The sequence below is a fragment of the Salmo salar genome, chromosome ssa01 (genome assembly GCF_905237065.1).
Source record: "Salmo salar chromosome ssa01, Ssal_v3.1, whole genome shotgun sequence".
Taxonomy (NCBI): domain Eukaryota; kingdom Metazoa; phylum Chordata; class Actinopteri; order Salmoniformes; family Salmonidae; genus Salmo; species Salmo salar.
In genome coordinates, this window is record NC_059442.1 from 5,125,384 (window position 1) to 5,151,037 (window position 25,654).

The following is a 25,654-nucleotide window of genomic DNA, read 5'->3' on the forward strand; positions in this document are numbered from 1 at the left end:
GGGAATAGGGTGCCATTTGGGATGCACACATTGCCACACTGCAACAAGGCTAGGAAGGAAGTCACCAAATGGAACAGAACCAGTCTATCTGAAGTCACTAGAACCAGTCTATCTGAAGTCACTAGAACCAGTCTATCTGAAGTCACTAGAACCAGTCTATCTGAAGTCACTAGAACCAGTCTATCTGAAGTCACTAGATGGAACAGAACCAGTCTATCTGAAGTCACTAGAACCAGTCTATCTGAAGTCACTAGAACCAGTCTATCTGACGTCACTAGAACCAGTCTATCTGAAGTCACTAGATGGAACAGAACCAGTCTATCTGAAGTCACTAGAACCAGTCTATCTGAAGTCACTAGAACCAGTCTATCTGAAGTCACTAGAACCAGTCTATCTGAAGTCACTAGATGAAACAGAACCAGCCTATCTGAAGTCACTAGAACCAGTCTATCTGAAGTCACTAGAACCAGTCTATCTGAAGTCACTAGAACCAGTCTATCTGAAGTCACTAGATGGAACAGAACCAGTCTATCTGAAGTCACTAGAACCAGTCTATCTGAAGTCACTAGAACCAGTCTATCTGACGTCACTAGAACCAGTCTATCTGAAGTCACTAGAACCAGTCTATCTGAAGTCACTAGATGGAACAGAACCAGTCTATCTGAAGTCACTAGAACCAGTCTATCTGAAGTCACTAGAACCAGTCTATCTGAAGTCACTAGATGGAACAGAACCAGTCTATCTGAAGTCACTAGAACCAGTCTATCTGAAGTCACTAGAACCAGTCTATCTGAAGTCACTAGATGAAACAGAACCAGCCTATCTGAAGTCACTAGAACCAGTCTATCTAAAGTCACTAGATGGAACAGAACCAGTATATCTGAAGTCACTAGAACCAGTCTATCTGAAGTCACTAGAACCAGTCTATCTGAAGTCACTAGAACCAGTCTATCTGAAGTCACTAGATGAAACAGAACCAGTCTATCTGAAGTCACTAGAACCAGTCTATCTGAAGTCACCAAATTGAACAGAACCAGTCTGTCTGAAGTCACTAGAACCAGTCTATCTGAAGTCACTAGATGAAACAGAACCAGTCTATCTGAAGTCACTAGATGGAACAGAACCAGTCTATCTGAAGTCACTAGATGAAACAGAACCAGTCTATCTGAAGTCACTAGAACCAGTCTATCTGAAGTCACTAGAACCAGTCTCTGAAGTCACCAGAACCAGTCTATCTGAAGTCACTAGAACCAGTCTATCTGAAGTCACTAGAACCAGTCTATCTGAAGTCACCAAATGGAACAGAACCAGTCTATCTGAAGTCACCAGAACCAGTCTATCTGAAGTCACTAGAACCAGTCTATCTGAAGTCACTAGAACCAGTCTATCTGAAGTCACTAGATGGAACAGAACCAGTCTATCTGAAGTCACTAGAACCAGTCTATCTGAAGTCACTAGATGGAACAGAACCAGTCTATCTGAAGTCACTAGAACCAGTCTATCTGAAGTCACTAGATGGAACAGAACCAGTCTATCTGAAGTCACTAGAACCAGTCTATCTGAAGTCACCAGAACCAGTCTATCTGAAGTCACCAGAACCAGTCTATCTGAAGTCACTAGAACCAGTCTATCTGAAGACACTAGATGGAACAGAACCAGTCTATCTGAAGTCACTAGAACCAGTCTATCTGAAGTCACCAGAACCAGTCTATCTGAAGTCACTAGAACCAGTCTATCTGAAGTCACTAGATGAAACAGAACCAGTCTATCTGAAGTCACTAGATGGAACAGAACCAGTATATCTGAAGTCACTAGAACCAGTCTATCTGAAGTCACTAGATGAAACAGAACCAGTCTATCTGAAGTCACTAGAACCAGTCTATCTGAAGTCACTAGAACCAGTCTATCTGAAGTCACTAGAACCAGTCTATCTGAAGTCACTAGATGGAACAGAACCAGTATATCTGAAGTCACTAGAACCAGTCTATCTGACGTCACTAGATGAAACAGAACCAGTCTATCTGAAGTCACTAGAACCAGTCTATCTGAAGTCACTAGATGAAACAGAACCAGTCTATCTGAAGTCACTAGATGGAACAGAACCAGTCTATCTGAAGTCACTAGAACCAGTCTATCTGACGTCACTAGATGAAACAGAACCAGTCTGTCTGAAGTCACTAGAACCAGTCTATCTGAAGTCACTAGATGAAACAGAGCCAGTCTATCTGAAGTCACTAGATGGAACAGAACCAGTCTATCTGAAGTCACCAGAACCAGTCTATCTGAAGTCACCAGAACCAGTCTATCTGAAGTCACTAGAACCAGTCTATCTGAAGACACTAGATGGAACAGAACCAGTCTATCTGAAGTCACTAGAACCAGTCTATCTGAAGTCACTAGAACCAGTCTATCTGAAGTCACTAGATGGAAAAGAACCAGTATATCTGAAGTCACTAGAACCAGTCTATCTGAAGTCACTAGATGAAACAGAACCAGTCTATCTGAAGTCACTAGATGGAACAGAACCAGTCTATCTGAAGTCACTAGAACCAGTCTATCTGAAGTCACTAGATGGAACAGAACCAGTCTATCTGAAGTCACTAGAACAAGTCTGTCTGAAGTCACTAGATGGAACAGAACCAGTCTATCTGAAGTCACTAGAACCAGTCTATCTGAAGTCACTAGATGGAACAGAACCAGTCTATCTGAAGTCACTAGAACCAGTCTATCTGAAGTCACTAGAACCAGTCTATCTGAAGTCACTAGATGGAACAGAACCAGCCTATCTGAAGTCACTAGAACCAGTCTATCTGAAGTCACTAGAACCAGTCTATCTGAAGTCACTAGAACCAGTCTATCTGAAGTCACTAGAACCAGTCTATCTGAAGACACTAGATGGAACAGAACCAGTCTATCTGAAGTCACTAGAACCAGTCTATCTGAAGTCACTAGAACCAGTCTATCTGAAGACACTAGATGGAACAGAACCAGTCTATCTGAAGTCACTAGATGAAACAGAACCAGCCTATCTGAAGTCACTAGAACCAGTCTATCTGAAGTCACCAAATGGAACAGAACCAGTCTATCTGAAGTCACTAGAACCAGTCTATCTGAAGTCACCAAATGGAACAGAACCAGTCTGTCTGAAGTCACTAGAACCAGTCTATCTGAAGTCACTAGATGGAACAGAACCAGTATATCTGAAGTCACTAGAACCAGTCTATCTGAAGTCACTAGATGAAACAGAACCAGTCTATCTGAAGTCACTAGAACCAGTCTATCTGAAGTCACTAGAACCAGTCTATCTGAAGTCACTAGAACCAGTCTATCTGAAGTCACTAGAACCAGTCTATCTGAAGTCACTAGATGGAACAGAACCAGTCTATCTGAAGTCACTAGAACCAGTCTATCTGAAGTCACTAGAACCAGTCTATCTGAAGTCACTAGATGGAACAGAACCAGTATATCTGAAGTCACTAGAACCAGTCTATCTGACGTCACTAGATGAAACAGAACCAGTCTATCTGAAGTCACTAGAACCAGTCTATCTGAAGTCACTAGAACCAGTCTATCTGAAGTCACTAGATGAAACAGAACCAGTCTATCTGAAGTCACTAGAACCAGTCTATCTGAAGTCACCAGAACCAGTCTATCTGAAGTCACTAGAACCAGTCTATCTGAAGTCACTAGAACCAGTCTATCTGAAGTCACTAGATGGAACAGAACCAGTCTATCTGAAGTCACTAGAACCAGTCTATCTGAAGTCACTAGAACCAGTCTACCTGAAGTCACTAGATGAAACAGAACCAGTCTATCTGAAGTCACTAGAACCAGTCTATCTGAAGTCACTAGAACCAGTCTATCTGAAGTCACTAGATGGAACAGAACCAGTCTATCTGAAGTCACTAGAACCAGTCTATCTGAAGTCACTAGATGAAACAGAACCAGTCTATCTGAAGTCACTAGAACCAGTCTGTCTGAAGTCACTAGATGAAACAGAACCAGCCTATCTGAAGTCACTAGAACCAGTCTATCTGAAGTCACTAGATGAAACAGAACCAGTCTATCTGAAGTCACTAGATGGAACAGAACCAGTCTATCTGAAGTCACCAGAACCAGTCTATCTGAAGTCACCAGAACCAGTCTATCTGAAGTCACTAGAACCAGTCTATCTGAAGACACTAGATGGAACAGAACCAGTCTATCTGAAGTCACTAGAACCAGTCTATCTGAAGTCACTAGATGGAACAGAACCAGTCTATCTGAAGTCACTAGAACCAGTCTATCTGAATTCACTAGATGGAACAGAACCAGTCTATCTGAAGTCACTAGATGGAACAGAACCAGTCTATCTGAAGTCACTAGAACCAGTCTATCTGAAGTCACTAGATGAAACAGAACCAGCCTATCTGAAGTCACTAGAACCAGTCTATCTGAAATCACCAAATGGAACAGAACCAGTCTGTCTGAAGTCACTAGAACCAGTCTATCTGAAGTCACTAGATGAAACAGAACCAGTCTATCTGAAGTCACTAGATGAAACAGAACCAGTCTATCTGAAGTCACTAGATGAAACAGAACCAGTCTATCTGAAGTCACCAGAACCAGTCTATCTGAAGACACTAGATGGAACAGAACCAGTCCATCTGAAGTCACTAGAACCAGTCTATCTGAAGTCACTAGATGGAACAGAACCAGTATATCTGAAGTCACTAGAACCAGTCTATCTGAAGTCACTAGATGAAACAGAACCAGTCTATCTGAAGTCACTAGATGGAACAGAACCAGTCTATCTGAAGTCACCAGAACCAGTCTATCTGAAGTCACCAGAACCAGTCTATCTGAAGACACTAGATGGAACAGAACCAGTCCATCTGAAGTCACTAGAACCAGTCTATCTGAAGTCACTAGATGGAAAAGAACCAGTATATCTGAAGTCACTAGAACCAGTCTATCTGAAGTCACTAGATGAAACAGAACCAGTCTATCTGAAGTCACTAGATGGAACAGAACCAGTCTATCTGAAGTCACTAGAACCAGTCTATCTGAAGTCACTAGATGAAACAGAACCAGTCTATCTGAAGTCACTAGAACCAGTCTATCTGAAGTCACTAGATGGAACAGAACCAGTCTATCTGAAGTCACTAGAACAAGTCTGTCTGAAGTCACTAGATGGAACAGAACCAGTCTATCTGAAGTCACTAGAACCAGTCTATCTGAAGTCACTAGATGGAACAGAACCAGTCTATCTGAAGTCACTAGATGGAACAGAACCAGTCTATCTGAAGTCACTAGAACCAGTCTATCTGAAGTCACTAGAACCAGTCTATCTGAAGTCACTAGATGGAACAGAACCAGTCTATCTGAAGTCACTAGAACCAGTCTATCTGAAGTCACTAGATGGAACAGAACCAGTCTATCTGAAGTCACTAGAACCAGTCTATCTGAAGTCACCAAATGGAACAGAACCAGTCTATCTGAAGTCACTAGAACCAGTCTATCTGAAGTCACTAGATGGAACAGAACCAGTCTCTCTGAAGTCACTAGAACCAGTCTATCTGAAGTCACTAGAACCAGTCTATCTGAAGTCACCAAATGGAACAGAACCAGTCTGTCTGAAGTCACTAGAACCAGTCTATCTGAAGTCACTAGATGTTCTCCAGTGAATAGTCAGTCTAGGTCTCTCCAGTGAATAGTCAGTCTAGGGTTCTCCAGTGAATAGTCAGTCTCGGGTTCTCCAGGCAGTGGATAGTCAGTCTAGGGTTCTCCAGGCAGTGGATAGTCAGTCTAGGGTTCTCCAGGCAGTGGATAGTCAGTCTAGTGTTCTCCAGGCAGTGAATAGTCAGTCTGTCTCTCCAGTGAATAGTCAGTCTAGGGTTCTCCAGTGAATAGTCAGTCTAGGGTTCTCCAGGCAGTGGATAGTCAGTCTAGGGTTCTCCAGGCAGTGGATAGTCAGTCTAGGGTTCTCCAGTGGATAGTCAGTCTAGGGTTCTCCAGTGAATAGTCAGTCTAGGGTTCTCCAGTGAATAGTCAGTCTAGGGTTCTCCAGTGAATAGTCAGTCTCTACTCAATAGCATAATATTCCCATTTCAAAAACAGATTTCCCATTATTGACTATGGTATCAGTTTCCGGATACAGTACAGTAGCTTACATAGCATAATATACTACAATACCCATAATGTTCTGTAAATACAGCCTACACCTTGTAGATGTGTAAAGGATATAATACACCTCGTAGATCAGGGCTCTCCAACCCTGTTCCTGGAGAGATACCTACTGTAGGTTTACATCTATCTAGTCCAGGACTCTCCAACCCTGTTCCTGGAGAGATACCTACTGTAGGTTTACATCTATCTAGTCCAGGGCTCTCCAACCCTGTTCCTGGAGAGATACCTACTGTAGGTTTACATCTATCTAGTCCAGGGCTCTCCAACCCTGTTCCTGGAGAGATACCTACTGTAGGTTTACATCTATCTAGTCCAGGACTCTCCAACCCTGTTCGTATGTATTAATCCAGGGACAATACATCTTTAGAGTAAAGCACCCAGGTTGGTTTAATCATTATTATATAGAGCAGAACAGTCAGTTGTTATGTACATTCTCCACACTGCATTCCCATTGGATACATTCTAATAACGCATGAAACTCAGTCGATAGGAAGCATGAAACTCAGTCGATAGGAAGCATGAAACTCAGTCGATAGGAAGCATGAAACTCAGTCGATAGGAAGCATGAAACTCAGTCGATAGGAAGCATGAAACTCAGTCGATAGGAAGCATGAAACTCAGTCGATAGGAAGCATGAAACTCAGTCGATAGGAAGCATGAAACTCAGTCGATAGGAAGCATGAAACTCAGTTTATAGGATACTGCAGGGTCTAGACCAGGGGTGTCAAACTCACTCCATGGAGGTGCTAGTGTCTGCTGGTTTTTCCTTTCAATTAAGGCCTAGACAACCAGGTGAGGAGAGTTCCTTACTGAGACCTAGACAACCAGGTGAGGAGAGTTTCTTACTGAGACCTAGACAACCAGGTGAGGAGAGTTCCTTACTGAGACCTAGACAACCAGGTGAGGAGAGTTCCTTACTGAGACCTAGACAACCAGGTGAGGAGAGTTCCTTACTGAGACCTAGACAACCAGGTGAGGAGAGTTCCTTACTGAGACCTAGACAACCAGGTGAGGGGAGTTCCTTACTGAGACCTGGACAACCAGGTGAGGAGAGTTCCTCACTAATCAGTGACTTTAATTTGTCAATCAAGTACAGCGGAGGAGTGAAAACCTGCAGACACTCAGCTCTGTGGAGTGAGTTGGACACGTGGTCTAGAAACTGGTTGTAAGGTTGTTGGAGAACTTACAGATTTAACACTGAAAGAGTCATGTTTGTCAATCGATTATCTTTTAAAGAAGACACAATATATGGTGTGTCCATAGAAAGCAATGCTTTTAACAGGAAGTTTCACAGCCAGCCTCAGTTCAACTCTGGGAGCATGTCATTGACGTATACTCCATCCTTTTTCACTTCTAACCCGGCTGCACCTGTCAAACCTGCTATACAGCTTAATGACAGAGCCCCTTTTAAAACACACAAGACACAAATAGAATCGTTGTGAACATTTTGAAACTAACACTCGAGAGACATATTCAAAAGCAAGCGAAAAACAAAATAAATACAAAAATAAATAAAGAATCAAAATAAATGCATTATAAATAAAAGAAAAATATAAATTAATTAATTTTTTAAAAACTATGACACGCCACCAGGGCCTGTTTCGATTGGTTTGGTCAGTCAAGACAAAATGCAGTGAAGTCCGTCGCGAAAACACAACGGACACATTGAATCCAATTTTCAATCATTTCAACAATAGCTTATGAGATACGTTAGTAATATACAATACAGATGTTTCTCTATGGACAATAGATCCTAGCCTAGTGGTCCCAGATCCTAGCCTAGTGGTCCCAGATCAGAGGGCATAATACTTAGCAGGCTCAATGAGTTAGCCAGCTAACATTTACATAATTTAGCAGACATTGTTATCCAGAGCGACTTACAGAAGAAATTATGGATAAGTGCTTTGCTCAAGGGCACATTGACCATTTTTTTTTTACCTCGTCGGCTCAGGGATTCGAACCAGCGACCTTTCGGTTACTGGCCCAATGCTGTTAACCGCTAGGCTCCCGGCAGCCCCTAACTTTGTTAAACAACCATAAAAAACAATAGATTTTTCTAGATCATTAAAGGACCAATGCAACCATTTTTTTATTTTTTTAATCTCGATATCAAATCATTTCTAGGTAACAACTAAGTACCTTACTGTGATTGTTTTCAATTAAACTGGTCAAAGAGCAATTTCTTAATAAGCAAGAATTTTGCTAGGACTGTCTGAAAGTGATCTGAGTGAGGGGCCAAATTGGACAAGTCTAAATGGGGCTTCTTTTTTTTTTACCGCCTGGTGATGTCACCATGGAATGCCCAAAACGCCATCCCAATGAAACAGGCTGTAATTTCAGGCGGTCTTTTCAAACAGCTCTTACACTAAAAAGGGCATTATCATCATGTTCACGATTTCACAGTATTATTCCAACCTCATAGTGTAGAAATATATATAAAAACACAGGGGGGGGAAAAAAAAAATCACGTTTTTGAATGCACTGGGCCTTTAAGAAAGCTAAACTTATATCTGTGTTTTTTTTGGTTGTTGAGTCAGTTAGACTATACCCATTTCAAGCTTCTCTTCCTAAGAAATAGAAAGTATATTTCAGAATATTTAGGCAAGTTAGCTGTTGGATCCTGCTTTGTAATATACTCCTCTGTTTGAGCTCTTGGCATGACAATGAATGCCAAGGAGTTGCTATGATAGCAAAAAACAGGCTATACAATAGACAGGTTTCACCTTGAAAAACTGCAGCACATATTCTGTTGATAATTGTCATGGATCATACATACCCAGGCCTCAGACAAAGTACATACAATGTTTTTTATAATAAGCATAATCAGAGCAATATATGCAGAGATCAGGGTCGGGGTCAATCCCATTTAAATTCCAGTCAATTCATCAAGTAAACCAAGTCCCCAATTCCAAATCCTTGTAGAAAAGCATTGAAGAGAATTGGAATTGGAATTTCAATGTACTTCCTGAATTGACTGGAATTGAACCAAATCCTGATAGAGATATATTTATATCTATATGGTTATAGCTATACATGTCACTGAAGCCCTGTGGTGATGGGCGGTGTATTTTACTGAAGCCCTGTGGTGATGGGCGGTGTATTTTACTGAAGCCCTGTGGTGATGGGCGGTGTATTTTACTGAAGCCCTGTGGTGATGGGCGGTGTATTTTACTGAAGCCCTGTGGTGATGGGCGGTGTAAAGTGACGTGTAAATTTACTAACATCACATTTTATCAGGATATTTCTGGAAGTGTTTCGTGGTGAAGATGTAGTATGGGTCCCAAATGGGCCCCTTATTGGGCCCTGGTCAAAAGTAGTGCACTATAAAGGGAATAGGGTGCCATTTGGGATGCAATATATATAGAGTGCTTGATACTTACAGAGATCTAACAAAAAGGAAGGAAGTGTGACTGCAACACAAGCAGCAGGCCATTATAACACTCAGAAAACATTCAAGAGTGACGAGATACAAATCAATCAAGTGACACAGAGAGATTTGAGGTTTTTGCTTGCAGAAAAAAAGAACATATCACTGAAGAAATGGAGAAATAACAAACAAAACAAGCTTTACATTCATGACGCTGCCCAAAAGTGCACTTTTGTTTAAAATGCACAATCTTGAACTTTTGAATACAAAATAAAAATGGTAAAGCTTTGTGAAGTTATCAGCAGCGCCCTAGGCCTGCGCTGGATCCAAGTCATCATCCCAGCCAAGAGAACTTCAGCCATAGCATCAGCTTGTCATAGGGATTTACAGTATGCCTAAAGTGGAACTGACAGCGTTTTTAAACAACATGAAATCTTACTACAATCTATTCATATACACCCACAAGAAGAATATGACTTATTTAAAAAATAAACAAAAACATTTTCTGACAAACAAGCGCTTAGATATGGTCATTTTCACATTTTTATAAAATCATAGAATGTTTAGGAATGACATAGATTAAGGCATTGTTGAAAATTGTATATCGATATAGAGTGGGAAAGCAACCGTGCGTTTTGGACAATTAATAGACACTGCAGTACATAAAACCTCATTAAAAACACCTGTCTCATCCAGGACCAGAGTCTATGGAGACCGGTGTGCCATAGCCAATCAGAGCGACAGTAGGCCTTTATGCAAATAAACCATTTGCCATATGGACCTGTCATCATTCACTTCGCACTGGACTGTGTGTTTACAGGAAGTAGCAACAGTGTGACTTGAGATCATTACAACCTAAAAAAACCCCACAAAATATACCTGAATGTATTTCTGTAAATATGTAAATTAAATATGGGAACTTTTACAGTCCTATTGATCAAACATCCATGAAAAGGTAGGCTCTCTCTCCCTCGGTTATACACATCATCAACAACAAGATCAACAACTAATGCTAGCCAGAGCGAGATGAGCTCAAATCTAAGGAGGGAACATTAGATAACATTTTTCAGCTAGTTGGTTGTCAAAATTGCACCTATAAACGATGGGGAAATAGTAGCCTGCTCGTACTTCTGCAGGATGCCTGCCGATGACGCATGCTTGTTCCAACCCACGTTTTTTGACAACTGGATGGGAACTTGCCTTCCCACCCATTTGATCTATGACAAATGCATTTAATTGACAACTAAGGATGGGTTCGTAAATTCAGAGCGTTTCGCTCTAAAGCATCCAAGCTAACTGGCTAACGTTGGCTAGCTTGCTAGCTACTTCCAGACACAAATGAGAGAATATTTCACTCTGACCATTTTACTCACCCTAACAGATCCCGGTTAGGATGTTTCCATGTTATCTAGCGCATTAGTGACTAACTATGCTGCTGGCAACAATTTAATAACATTTTTTTTGGCCAACATTTACCAACACCGGTCATATTCAGCGGGTGTTGCGCATTCGTACATTCTTGAGTTATTCTACGCTCTCAGACAATTCATTCAGACGAGAGTGCTCTAAAATCGGAGTAGATAGCCAGAGTGAATTTACAAATGCAAGAGATATGCTAACTGGATACCAGTCGTTCAAGTTCAGCATAGCTAGCTAGCGAAGCGATTTATATTTCTTGCTAGCTAACCAAATGACACCTGTATATCTCGCTCTCTCTCGAGCTGTGGCCACCGAAAAAAACGATGATGGGGAAAAATGAGGTCCCTCACTCCTCCCAGCAGATAGCTAGCTAACGTTAGGCCCTGTGTTTTTAACTTGCTTCATCAATAGATACGCTAGCCTATTAGCCACATTATGACTGACGTGTGATCATTGCCCTTGATAGTTTGATTGTATTGACATTAGCCTTATAGTTACATTCGTCCGTTTTTTTTGTTGTCAAACATCGAGTCATTGAAACTGAAACAGTGTATTCCGAATGGGTGGTGGCAGCAAACAACAATGTACAAACTGTGATTTACAACCTGATAGCACATTTTTTTTGGGGGGGGGGGACCACCAATAAATGTATTGGTGAATTATATTAATCATGTATTGAACTACATCCGTCTATTCTGCCAACAATGCCTTAGTGTACGTCATTGAATATTGAGTCAAATAATAAAACCTTTTTTTTTTTTAAAACCTCTTATAATGTTGGTTTTGTTGCATAAACTGGGAATTTGATATTTTTTCGACTGATATTATGATTGTCTGTTTCATATCTGCAAAGTCATTCAAATTGGCTGCCAGTTCCACTTTAATAATAGACAGACAGGACCAGAGCCATATATTTAAAGAGTAGGTCCAACTTTTAGAAGGTTGAATATTGTTCTAAATTCTAGACATTCAGTGACATAGCATTGTTTAAATATTCTCCATGTAATGTTAATGAAGCCCTGTGGGAGATAACATGGGAGATAACATGGCTGTTATAGAATGTTGTAGTGTCATGTTAATGGGGAGATAACATGGCTGTTATAGAATGTTGTAGTGTCATGTTAATGGGGAGATAACATGACTATTATAGAATGTTGTAGTGTCATGTTAATGGGGGAGATAACATGGCTGTTATAGAATGTTGTAGTGTCATGTTAATGGGGAGATAACATGACTGTTATAGAATGTTGTAGTGTCATGTTAATGGGGGAGATAACATGGCTGTTACAGAATGTTGTAGTGTCATGTTAATGGGGAGATAACATGACTGTTATAGAATGTTGTAGTGTCATGTTAATGGGGGAGATAACATGGCTGTTATAGAATGTTGTAGTGTCATGTAAAATGCATCATGATGCAGAAACCTCAATGTCCCAGCTTTCTAAATATATTGCTCCGGATAGAGCACCTGTCTGCAGTGAGAGAAGAACTCCTCAGACCAGACAAAAATATAATTCTGTCGCATGAACAATCCATAGCCTAAGAGCCTAATAGTGGGCCAAGTCCTCCTCCCCTCCTCTGCAACAGTGTGGGCTGTCTGGCCCTGTCCTCATCTGCAACAGTGTGGTCTGTCTGGCCCAGTCCTCCTCTGCAACAGTGTGGTCTGGCTGGCCCAGTCCTCCTCCCCTCCTCTGCAACAGTATGGGCTGGCCCAGATCTCCTCCTCTCCTATGCAACAGTGTGGGCTGGCCCAGTCCTCCTCCCCTCTGCAACAGTGTGGGCTGGCTGGCCCAGTCCTCCTCCCCTCCTCTTCAGTGTGGCTGGCTGGCATCCTCCCCAACAGTGTGGGCTGGCCCAGTCCTCCTCCCCTCCTATGCAACAGTGCGGGCTGGCCCAGCCAACAGTGTGGGCTGGCCCAGTCCTCCTCCCCTCTGCAACAGTGTGGGCTGGCTGGCCCAGTCCTCCTCCCCAACAGTGTGGGCTGGCCCAGTCCTCCTCCCCTCCTCTGCAACAGTGCGGGCTGGCCCAGTCCTCCTCCCCAACAGTGTGGGCTGGCCCAGTCCTCCTCCCCTCCTCTGCAACAGTGCGGGCTGGCTGGCCCAGTCCTCCTCCCCTCCAACAATGTGGGCTGGCCCAGTCCTCCTCCCCTCCTCTGCAACAGTGCGGGCTGGCTGGCCCAGTCCTCCTCCCCTCCAACAGTGTGGGCTGGCCCAGTCCTCCTCCCCTCCTCTGCAACAGTGCGGGCTGGCTGGCCCAGTCCTCCTCCCCTCCTCTTTAACAGTGTGGTCTGGCCCAGTCCCCCTCCTCTCCAACAGTGCGGGCTGGCTGGCCCAGTCCCCCTCCTCTCCAACAGTGTGGTCTGGCCCAGTCCTCCTCTCCAACAGTGCGGGCTGGCTGGCCCAGTCCTCCTCCCCTCCAACAGTGTGGGCTGGGTGTATTTCTAGGACTCTAGGAGAAGATTCTGTTGGTGTTTTAAGAGAGGATCCAAAGTTAGGGCCAGAACCCAGGCTGGTAGCAGTACGGGGACTGAGTTAGGACCAGAACCCAGGCTGGACCAAGTTAGGGCCAGAACACAGACTGGACCAGGTTAGGACCAGAACCCAGGCCGGTAGCGCTAGAGGGACCAGGTTAGGACCAGAACACAGGCCGGTAGCGTTACAAGGACCGGGTTAGGACCAGAACCCAGATTGGATCAGTTTACGACCAAAACCCAGGCTGGTAGCACTAGATGGACCGAGTTAGGATCAGAACCCAGGTTGGACCAGAGGAGGATCAGAACGCAGACTGGACCAGGTTAGGAAAAGAACCCAGGCCGGTAGCGGTACGGGGAACATTTGGGGAACTGGGACTCGGGTTTGCAGAGTGGGAGGGTTGGGTCCAGACACTGTTCCTCATCCTGTTGGTCCAGCAGACTGTCCCCCCTCCGCCGCGGGGAGGTTGAGCAGGGTGTAGGGGGCTCCATGGGGGTGGCTAGTACCTCCATGTCTCTGGGCTCCATGTGATGGGTTAGCAGTGGGTGTCCCCTCCTTGGTGAGGGCGTCGGTGCCTCCAGACTGTGTCCCCTCCTTGGGGATGGTGTCGGGGGCTCTAAGGGGGTAGGAAGCACGGTCATGTCCCTGCCAAACTCCACCGTGGGAGGGGTATCTGTGCTGGTGGTGTGGGCTGGGGACTCTCCATTCCCCTGCCCCACTCCTCTGCCCCGCCCAGGTGACTGGCCCAAGAAGACGTCGCAGCGTACCCGTGGCGAGGGGCGTGGTCTAACTAGGAAGTCCAGGGTTTTGGGTCGTTCAGGAGGGCAGCGGCGGCGGGGTGTAGGAGGAAACACCAGATTTGGATCTGGCAACCGGGGAACCTGGTTGTCACTTATACCCCTGAGACCTCCATCTGTTTGAGAATAGAGAAAGAAAAACAGTTGTAGAACATCTACAGTGGGGGGAAAAAAGTATTTGATCCCCTGCTGATTTTGTACGTTTGCCCACTGACAAAGAAATGATCAGTCTATAATTTTAATGGTAGGTTTATTTGAACAACAACAACAACAAAAAATCAGAAAAAAGCATGTCAAAAATGTTATAAAATGATTAGCATTTTAATGAGGGAAATAAGTATTTGACTCCTCTGCAAAACATGACTTAGTACTTGGTGGCAAAACCCTTGTTGGCAATCACAGAGGTCAGACGTTTCTTGTAGTTGGCCACCAGGTTTGCACACATCTCAGGAGGGATTTTGTCCCACTCTTCTTTGCAGATCTTCTCCAAGTCATTAAGGTTTCGAGGCTGACGTTTGGCAACTCGAACCTTCAGCTCCCTCCACAGATTTTCTATGGGATTAAGGTCTGGAGACTGGCTAGGCCACTCCAGGACCTTAATGTGCTTCTTCTTGAGCCACTCCTTTGTTGCCTTGGCCGTGTGTTTTGGGTCATTGTCATGCTGGAATACCCATCCACGACCCATTTTCAATGCCCTGGCAGAGGGAAGGATGTTCTCACCCAAGATTTGACGGTACATGGCCCCGTCCATCATCCCTTTGATGCGGTGAAGTTGTCCTGTCCCCTTAGCAGAAAAACACCCCCGAAGCATAGTTTCCACCTCCATGTTTGACGGTGGGGATGGTGTTCTTGGGGTCATAGTCAGCATTCCTCCTTCTCCAAACACGGCGAGTTGAGTTGATGCTAAATAGCTCCATTTTGGTCTCATCTGACCACAACACTTTCACCCAGTTGTCCTCTGAATCATTCAGATATTCTTTGGCAAACTTTAGACGGGCATGTATATGTGCTTTCTTGAGCAGGGGGACCTTGCGGGCGCTGCAGGATTTCAGTCCTTCACGGCGGAGTGTGTTACCAATTGTTTTCTTGGTGACTATGGTCCCAGCTGCCTTGAGATCATTGACAAGATCCTCCCGTGTAGTTCTGGGCTGATTCCTCACCGTTCTCATGATCATTGCAACTCCACGAGGTGAGATCTTTCATGGAGCCCCAGGCCGAGGGAGATTGACAGTTCTTTTGTGTTTCTTCCATTTGCGAATAATCGCACCAACTGTTGTTACCTTCTCACCAAGCTGCTTGGCGATGGTCTTGTAGCCCATTCCAGCATTGTGTAGGTCTACAATCTTGTCCCTGACATCCTTGGAGAGCTCTTTGGTCTTGGCCATGGTGGAGAGTTTGGAATCTGATTGATTGATTGCTTCTGTGGACAGGCATCTTTTATACAGGTAACAAACTGAGATTAGGAGCACTCCCTTTAAGAGTGTGCTCCTAATCTCAGCTCGTTGCCTGTATAAAAGACACCTGGGAGCCAGAAATCTTTCTGATTGAGAGGGGGTCAAATACTTATTTCCCTCATTAAAATGCAAATCAATTTCTAACATTTTTGACATGCGTTTTTCTGGATTTTTGTTGTTGTTATTCTGTCTCTCACTGTTCAAATAAACCTACCATTAAAATTATAGACTGATCATTTCTTTGTCATTGGGCAAACGTACAAAATCAGCAGGGGATCAAATACTTTTTTCCCCTCACTGTAGGGATATTAAGACAGGATGAATCAGGCCATATAGCTAGAGCAGATCAACAAGAAACTGTCCGTAGGAGAACAGTAAAGATACCTGTGGTCTCCAGAGTTGCTCTGACAGGTAAAGGAAAAGGGTGGATATAGTTTGGAGGGCAACGTGTCTTGATGGCTCCGTCGGAGGGGGTCCGGTGTAGACAGCGTGAGGAGGATGGAGCGGAGGGGAGATGGGTCGGGGTCAGGGACTGCCGAGGGTGACGCTTGAAGCTCTCCAGGTGTGTGTTGACCAAGGGGTTGAGTGAGGCATGCTGGGGCTGGGAGTGAACAGAGGTGTGAGGCTGGACAGAAGGCTGAACAGGGTTCTGGGGAGAGGCAGTGCGGTAGACCAACAGTTCCTCACTATCAGATCGTAACAGAGACCGCGTAGAATTACAGTCCGACACAGACGACAGTGACAGCAGTGTGAGAGATGACGGAAACAGTCCGCCTCCAACCCGCTCCGTCACCGGGGCAACCGAGTGCTTCAGGGGGCTCTCCTTGTCCCCTCCCCGCCTGAAGAGCTTGCGTGTGGGGGGACTGCTGCTCCGTCTCTGGCCCCCTGTCCCTGTACGGTGGAAGAAGCCCTCCCAGCGAGGTGGCTTGCTGCTCTCCGCAGCCCCCTCAGTCCCAGAACTAGAACCAGTCCCAGGCTGGGCCAGAGTCGTCATATTGAAGCCCAGTCCTACCGCAGCCAGCAAGGCCCCACACCCCAGTAGCACCAGCTCTGACCTCCCCCGCCCGGCAGGACTCTTCCTACTGGGGGGCGTGTCCGGGGCCGGGGTGCTATGGTAACTAGGGCAGTACTCCCCGCCTCCTCCTGCGTTACCGTCGGCAACAGGCCCCTCCCTGTGGAAGGGGATGCAGAGGTAGGATTGGCTGGGGGATGCGTTGGCCCCTCCAGCTGGGTCAGTAGAGTAGCAGCAGTCTTCATTCTCTACAGGGAGGAGAGGGTTTCACTACATTACATTATTGTGGCTTTTGATTATTGGCAACACTTTGTTGCTAAGGTACATGTCCTTACCTATCTCTGTTACATGCTGACCCCACTGCTCACGTCGCAAAATAAAATTTACACATACATGTTATTCAATCATTGCACCCGCACTGCTCACGAGCGTCAACGAGCGTCTGCGTAGCCAGGCGCTAAAATAGAACTTGGTTCTATTTGTGACACTTGACGCTCTGCAAGTCCCGCTTCCCCCATCTCCTCGTTGGTTTTAAGGAGCATATACCCACGTGGGTGATTGAAAGATGAACTGAGGTCCACACTCCAGTCCAGTTGGTGGTGGTAATGCACCTTAAAGTTGGTTGCCAACCTCCATATAAATTCCAACGAAGAAGAAGAAGAAGCCTGAAGGAGGAGAGATGACTAGAAACTAACTCTGTTTACCCTTTTATCTGGGGATTAATTGTCAAGTAGAGGACCTTGTGCATTTCAGGTAAAATAACAACCCAATGTTTATCCCAGGACAAATTAGCTAGCAACAGCAAGCTAGCTAGCTGAATTGCCATAAATAATTAATGCTTTTTGACCTGTCCCCAAATTAATATAGTGGTTCAGAGTTTGTTTTGATATTTCAACCTCCGTGTCCTGATGGCATCTGGTGTGGGTGGACAAAATCAACACGCGTGCAGTCTGGTCAGCATGTTAGGCTATCAGTATCAATCTTATACCAGTCCTTACCCATCTCTGATAATGTTATTTCAGTCCCTACCCATCTCTGATAATGTTATTCCAGTCCCTACCCATCTATGATAATGTTATTCCAGTCCCTACCCATCTCTGATAATGTTATTTCAGTCCCTACCCATCTCTGATAATGTTATTTCAGTCCCTACCCATCTCTGATAATGTTATTTCAGTCCCTACCCATTTTTAATAATGTTATTTCAGTCCCTACCCATCTCTGATAATGTTATTTCAGTCCCTACCCATCTCTGATAATGTTATTTCAGTCCCTACCCATCTCTGATAATGTTATTTCAGTCCCTACCCATCTCTGATAATGTTATTTCAGTCCTTACCCATCTCTGATAATGTTATTTCAGTCCCTACCCATGTCTGATAATGTTATTTCAGTCCCTACCCATTTTTAATAATGTTATTTCAGTCCCTACCCATCTCTGATAATGTTATTTCAGTCCCTACCCATCTCTGATAATGTTATTTCAGTCCCTACCCATCTCTGATAATGTTATTTCAGTCCCTACCCATGTCTGATAATGTTATTTCAGTCCCTACCCATTTTTAATAATGTTATTTCAGTCCCTACCCATCTCTGATAATGCTATTTCAGTCCCTACCCATTTTTAATAATGTTATTTCAGTCCCTACCCATCTCTGATAATGTTATTTCAGTCCCTACCCATTTTTAATAATGTTATTTCAGTCCCTACCCATCTCTGATAATGCTATTTCAGTCCCTACCCATTTTTAATAATGTTATTTCAGTCCTTACCCATCTCTGATCATGTTGTTTCAGTCCCTACCCATTTTTAATAATGTTATTTCAGTCCCTACCCTTCTCTGATAATGTTATTTCAGTCCCTACCCATTTTTAATAATGTTATTTCAGTCCTTACCCATCTCTGATCATGTTGTTTCAGTCCCTACCCATTTTTAATAATGTTATTTCAGTCCCTACCCATTTTTAATAATGTTATTTCAGTCCTTACCCATCTCAGTGAGGCTGGGTACCCCTGGTATGGCGGGGCTGTGTCTCGGTGACCTGCGGAGATTTGGGGCACTGCAGGACCTCTGCCTGTTCCCCTCCTGAGGGACCTTGATGCTGGTAGGGACAGGAGATAAAGAGCTACAGAGAATCACTAAATAGTGGTATGTTAACTATCCTCTTTGGTATAAGTAAGGTCTGTTGTAGCCTGGTCGTTGTCATGCAAGACAGCACAAACATGCATGCGATCAGGTTAGACTCCCTGGTCCTTCCCCACCCTGGTCCTGGCCCACCCTCCCTCACCCTGCCCCACCCTGGTCCTGCCCCGCCCTGGTCCTGCCCCACCCTCCCTCACCCTGCCCCACCCTGGTCCTGCCCCACCCTGGTCCTGGCCCACCCTCCCTCACCCTGCCCCGCCCTGGTCCTGCCCCGCCCTGGTCCTGGTCCACCCTCCCTCACCCCTGCCCCGCCCTGGCCCTGCTCCACCCTGGTCCTGCCCCACCCTCCCTCACCCTGCCCTGGTCCTGCCCCGCCCTCCCTCACCCTGCCCCACCTTGCCCGACCCTTCCCCCCTCACCCTGCCTCACCCCTCATCATCACTGTGTTCTCTGTGTGAGCCCCTGATACGGCCTTTCTTCCTGGAGCCTCTCTTCTCTTCCTCCTCATCCAACCGGCCCCAACCTTTACACCCCTCTCCTCCTGGAGTCACTGGAAAAACACGGAACAGGACTCCATTTTAGAAGTTCACATTTACAAAAACACGGAACAAGACTCCATTTTAGAAGTTGACATTTATTTAAAAAAATGGAATGTGTTTTTTTGTTGTCATGAGAGCTCTGGTTAGTAAGCTGTTTTCATTACACACGGTAAATAAATATTAACTAACAATACATCATGTTTACAAATAATACCGAACATGTGCTGAACTGTAAATACGGTCAATGGTCAACCCAAACCTAGGAGGATATACAGTATCAGCTGATTGTAAGCCACTCTGGATAAGACCATCTGCTAAATAAACGTAAATGTAAATAGTGTATAGTGTTTACGTTGTATGGCTCTGAGGCGTGGTAGTAACGGGGCCTGGGGACTGGTGGGAGGGCTGGAGAGACTACCCAGTAAACTCCTGCATCGATCATGAGAGGGAGAGGCCTGCACGGTGATCTTGTGTTGGAAATCTGGAGACAGAAGAGCACAAACAACAACCAATGTCCATAAATACACTGTGATTAATAAATAAAACAATTCATGTAAAATCACTGGCTTCATACAGCCTTCATACAGGCTACATACAGCCTTTATACAGGCTACATACAGCCTTCATACAGGCTACATACAGGCTTTATACAGGCTACATACAGCCTGTATATATACAGGGAGTATCAGATCAATGTGGAGCTATATACAGGAAGTACCAGATCAATGTGGAGCTATATACAGGAAGTACCAGATCAATGTGGAGGTATATACAGGAAGTACCAGTACCAGATCAATGTGGAGCTATATACAGGAAGTACCCGTACCAGATCAATGTGGAGCTATATACAGGGAGTACCAGATCAATGTGGAGGTATATACAGGAAGTACCAGTACCAGATCAATGTGGAGCTATATACAGGGAGTACCAGTACCAGATCACTGTGGAGCTATATACAGGGAGTACCAGATCAATGTGGAGGTATATACAGGAAGTACCAGTACCAGATCAATGTGGAGCTATATACAGGGAGTACCAGTACCAGATCAATGTGGAGCTATATACAGGGAGTACCAGTACCAGATCAATGTGGAGCTATATACAGGGAGTACCAGCACCAGATCAATGTGGAGCTATATACAGGGAGTACCAGATCAATGTGGAGCTATATACAGGGAGTACCAGTACCAGATCAATGTGGAGCTATATACAGGGAGTACCAGTACCAGATCAATGTGGAGCTATATACAGGGAGTACCAGATCAATGTGGAGCTATATACAGGAAGTACCAGTACCAGATCAATGTGGAGCTATATACAGGGAGTACCAGATCAATGTGGAGCTATATACAGGGAGTACCAGTACCAGATCAATGTGGAGCTATATACAGGGAATACCAGATCAATGTGGAGCTATATACAGGGAGTACCAGCCGATCAATGTGGAGCTATATACAGGGAGTACCAGATCAATGTGGAGCTATATACAGGGAGTACCAGATCAATGTGGAGCTATATACAGGGAGTACCAGATCAATGTGGAGCTATATACAGGGAGTACCAGTACCAGATCAATGTGGAGCTATATACAGGGAGTACCAGTACCAGATCAATGTGGAGCTATATACAGGGAGTACCAGTACCAGATCAATGTGGAGCTATATACAGGGAGTACCAGTACCAGATCAATGTGGAGCTATATACAGGGAGTACAAGTACCAGATCAATGTGGAGCTATATACAGGGAGTACCAGATCAATGTGGAGCTATATACAGGAAGTACCAGTACCAGATCAATGTGGCTCTATATACAGGGAGTACCAGTACCAGATCAATGTGGAGCTATATACAGGGAGTACCAGATCAATGTGGAGCTATATACAGGGAGTACCAGTACCAGATCAATGTGGAGCTATATACAGGGAGTACCAGATCAATGTGGAGCTATATACAGGGAGTACCAGTACCAGATCAATGTGGAGCTATATACAGGGAGTACCAGTACCAGATCAATGTGGAGCTATATACAGGGAGTACCAGTACCAGATCAATGTGGAGCTATATACAGGGAGTACCAGATCAATGTGGAGCTATATACAGGGAGTACCAGATCAATGTGCAGCTATATACAGGGAGTACCAGTACCAGATCAATGTGGCGCTATATACAGGGAGTACCAGTACCAGATCAATGTGGAGCTATATACAGGGAGTACCAGTACCAGATCAATGTGGAGCTATATACAGGGAGTACCAGATCAATGTGGAGCTATATACAGGAAGTACCAGTACCAGATCAATGTGGAGCTATATACAGGGAGTACCAGATCACTGTGGAGCTATATACAGGGAGTACCAGATCAATGTGGAGCTATATACAGGAAGTACCAGGACCAGATCACTGTGCAGGAGTACAAGGTATTATAGGTAGATGTGTACATGAAGGCAGGGTAAAGTGACTAGGCATCAGGATAGATAATAATGAGGTAGACATGTACATGAAGGCAGGGTAAAGTGACTAGGCATCAGGATAGATAATAATAAGGTATTTGAGGTAGATGTGTACATGAAGGCAGGGTAAAGTGACTATACATCAGGATAGATAATAATGCACATCTATCATCCCAGTGTTTAATTGCTATATTGTAATTACCTCGCCACTATGGCCTATTTATTGCCTTACCTCCCTTATCCTACCTCATTTGTATACACTGTATATAGACTTTTTCTACTGTATTATTGACTGTATGTTTCTTTTACTCCATGTGTAACTCTGTGTTGTTGTATGTGTCGAACTGCTTTGCTTTATCTTGGCCACATCGCAGTTGTAAATTAGAACTTGTTCTCAACTAGCCTACCTGGTTAAATAAAGGTAAAATAAGTAAAATAAAAAGAATAATAAGAGTAAAATAAAGAATAACAGAAGCAGCACATGATGAGTGCATGTACAGTGCATTTGGAAAATATTCAGACCCCTTGACTTTTTCCACATTTTGTTACGTTACTGTAACGGCTGTCTGTGGAAGTAGACCAAGGTGCAGCGGAGTTAGTGTTCATCTTTGAATTTTAATAAACGTAAGAGAACACTTTACAAAAACAAACAAAAAAACGACAGCCAAACAGTCCTGTCAGGAAAAACTCTAAACAGAAACAATCCGCCACAAAACCCAAAGGAAAAACATGCTCCTTATGTGTGACTCCCAATCAGCAACAACGAACTACAGCTGTGCCTGATTGGGAGCCACACACGGCCCAAAACAAAGAAATACAAAAACATAGAAAAATGAACATAGAACGCCCACCCAATGTAACACCCTGGCCTAACCAAAATAAAGAACAAAAACCCCTCTCTATGGCCAAGGCGTTAGAGTTACAGCCTTATTCTAAAATTGATTAAATTGTTTTTTCCCCTCATCAATCTACACACAATACCCCATAATGACAAAGCAAATACAGATTTTTTTAAAATTTGTGATAATGTATTATAGGTAAGAAACTGAAATATGACATTGACATAAGTATTCAAACCGTTTACTCAGTACTTTGTTGAAGCACCTTTGGCAACGATTACAGCCTTGAGTCTTCTTGGGTATGATGCTACAAGCTTGGCACACCTGTATTTGGGGAGTTTCTCACATTATTCTCTGCAGATCCTCTCAAGCTCTGTCAGGTTGGATGGGGAGTGTCGCTGCACAGCTATTTTCAGGTCTCTCCAGAGATAGGGTTGTTGTCCTGTTGGAAGGTGAACCTTCTCCCTAGTCGGAGGTCCTGAGCGCTCTGGAGCAGGTTTTCATCAAGGATCTTTCTGTACTTTGCTCCGTTCATCTTTCCTTCGATCCTGACTAGTCTCTCAGTCCCTGCCGCTGAAAAACATCCCCACAGCATGATGCTGCCACCACCATGCTTCACCGTAGGGATGGTGCCAGGTTTCCTCCAGATGTGACGCTTGGCATTCAGGCCAAAGAGTTCAATCTTGGTTTCATCAGAACAGAGAATCTTGTTTCTCATGGTCAGAGTCCTTTAGGTGCCTTTTGGCAAGTGGGCTGTCATGTACCTTTTACTGAGGAGTGGCTTCCGTCTGCCCACTCTACCATAAAGGCCTGATTGGTGGAGTGCTGCAGAGATGGTTGTCCTTCTGGAAAGTTCTCCCATCTCCACAGAGGAACTCTGGAGCTCTGTCAGAGTGACCATTGGGTTCTTGGTCACCTCCCTGACCAAGGCCCTTCTCTTCAGATTGCTCAGTTTGGCCGGGTGGCCAGCTCTAGGAAGAGTCTTGGTGGTTCCAAACGTCTTCCATTTAAGAATGATGGAGGCCACTGTGGTCTTGGGGACCTTCAATGCTACAGAAATGTATTGGTACCCTTCCCCAGATCTGTTCCTCAACACAATCCTGTCTCGGAGCTCTACGGACAATTCCTTCGACCTCAGTCTAATGCTATTTAACAGTCTAATGCTATTTAACAGTCTAATGCTAAAGCCTCTTACAGCTCCTTAAGGATAGGGGGCAGTATTGACAATTTCGGAAAAAATACATGCCCATATTAAACTGCCTCCTACTCAAACTCAGAAGCTAGGATATGCATATTATTAGTAGAACTCATATGGCAAGCAAAAACCTGAGAGAAATCCTACCAGGAAGTGGAAATCTGGATGCATGGGCTCTCTTCAAGTCGTTTCCTATTGAATACACAGTGACATAGTAATAATTCTGCACTTCCTAAGGCTTCCACTAGATGTCGACAGTCTTTACAAAGTTGTTTGAAGCGTCTACGATGAACAGAGACCGAATGAGAAGGCGGGGAAGTTGTTGAGGCAGGGGATGACATCACTTCTTGGCGTGCGTTCATGAGAGTGGATCCTCCGTTCCAAAACGTTTTTCAAGACACAGGAACCGTCCGGTTTAAATATTACTGAATCTTCACGTTCTGAAGGCCCTAAAGATTGATGTTTTACAACGTTTGACATGTTTGAACGAACGTAAATACAACTTTTTTTAACTTTTCGTTGCGACATCGTCCACGCGCTCCCCACATTTGGAGTAGCTTACTGAACGCGCTAACAACAAGGAGTTATTTGGACATAAATTATTAACTTTATCGAACAAAACAACATTTATTGTGGACCTGGGATTCCTGGAAGTGACTTCTGATGAAGATCATCAAAGGTAAGGGAATATTTCTAATGCAATGTATGATTTTAGATGACTCCAAGATGGCGGCTATCTGTATAGCCTAGTGTATTTTTCTGAGCTCAGTACTCAGATTATTGCAAAGAGTGCTTTTCTCATGAAGCTTTTTTGAAATCTTTCATAGCGTTTGCATAAAGGAGATGTTCATCTATAATTCTTTGAATGACAGTTTAACCTGTTATGGATAGGGGGCAGTATTTTCACGGCCGGATAAAAAACGTACCCGATTTAATCTGATTATTACTCCTGCATATCATTATTAGCTTTGTATAGAAAACACTCCAAAGTTTCTAAAACTGTTTGAATGGTGTCTGTGAGTATAACAGAACTCATTTGGCAGGCCAAAACCTGAGAAGATTCTGTACAGGAAGTACCCTGTCTGACCATTTCTTGGCCTTCTTGATCATCTCTATCCAAAACAAGGGATCTCTGCTGTTACGTGACACTTCCTACGGCTCCCATAGGCTCTCAGAAGGCGGCAAAATGCTGAATCGTGGCTTTGCAGGCCCTGGCTGAAAAACATTAGCGCGTTTGGATAGTGGTCGGTCAGAGTACTATGAGACTGAGGCGCGTGCACGAGACGACCCCATGTTTTTATTCTTTCGTCTTTGAACGTAAACAACGACTCCCGGTCGGAATATTATCGCTTTTTTATGAGAAAAATAGCATAAAAATTGATTTTAAACAGCGGTTGACATGCTTCGAAGTATGGTAATGGAATATTTAGAATTTTTTTGTCACGAAACGCGCCGGGCGCGTAACCCTTCGTCACCCTTGGATAGTGTCTTGAACGCACGAACAAAACGCCGCTATTTGGATATAACTATGGATTATTTTGAACCAAAACAACATTTGTTGTTGAAGTAGAAGTCCTGGGAGTGCATTCTGACGAAGAACAGCAAAGGTAATCCAATTTTTCTAATAGTAATTCTGAGTTTAGGTTGTCCCAAACTTGGTGGGTGTCAAATTAGCTAGCCGTGATGGCCGAGCTATGTACTCAGAATATTGCAAAATGTGCTTTCGCCGAAAAGCTATTTTAAAATCGGACATAGCGATTGCATAAAGGAGTTCTGTATCTATAATTCTTAAAATAATT

The 25,654-nt window shown here is 44.1% G+C and overlaps 1 protein-coding gene across 1 annotated transcript in view; it reads right to left on the reverse strand.

The window, feature by feature from the left end:
• Nucleotides 1-12,857: 12,857 nt before the first annotated feature.
• The window catches only part of map3k9 (mitogen-activated protein kinase kinase kinase 9), a 50,284-nt gene continuing 37,487 nt past the window's right edge, over nt 12,858-25,654 (reverse strand). Inside the window, exons 8-12 of the mRNA XM_014192389.2 lie at nt 19,724-19,852; nt 19,262-19,382; nt 18,679-18,791; nt 16,061-16,936; nt 12,858-14,338 (exon numbers count right to left, since the gene is read on the reverse strand). Of these exons, the coding sequence (XP_014047864.1) occupies nt 13,749-14,338; nt 16,061-16,936; nt 18,679-18,791; nt 19,262-19,382; nt 19,724-19,852 (1,829 nt within the window). The 3' untranslated portion in view covers nt 12,858-13,748. The remainder of the gene's footprint in view (nt 14,339-16,060; nt 16,937-18,678; nt 18,792-19,261; nt 19,383-19,723; nt 19,853-25,654) is intronic.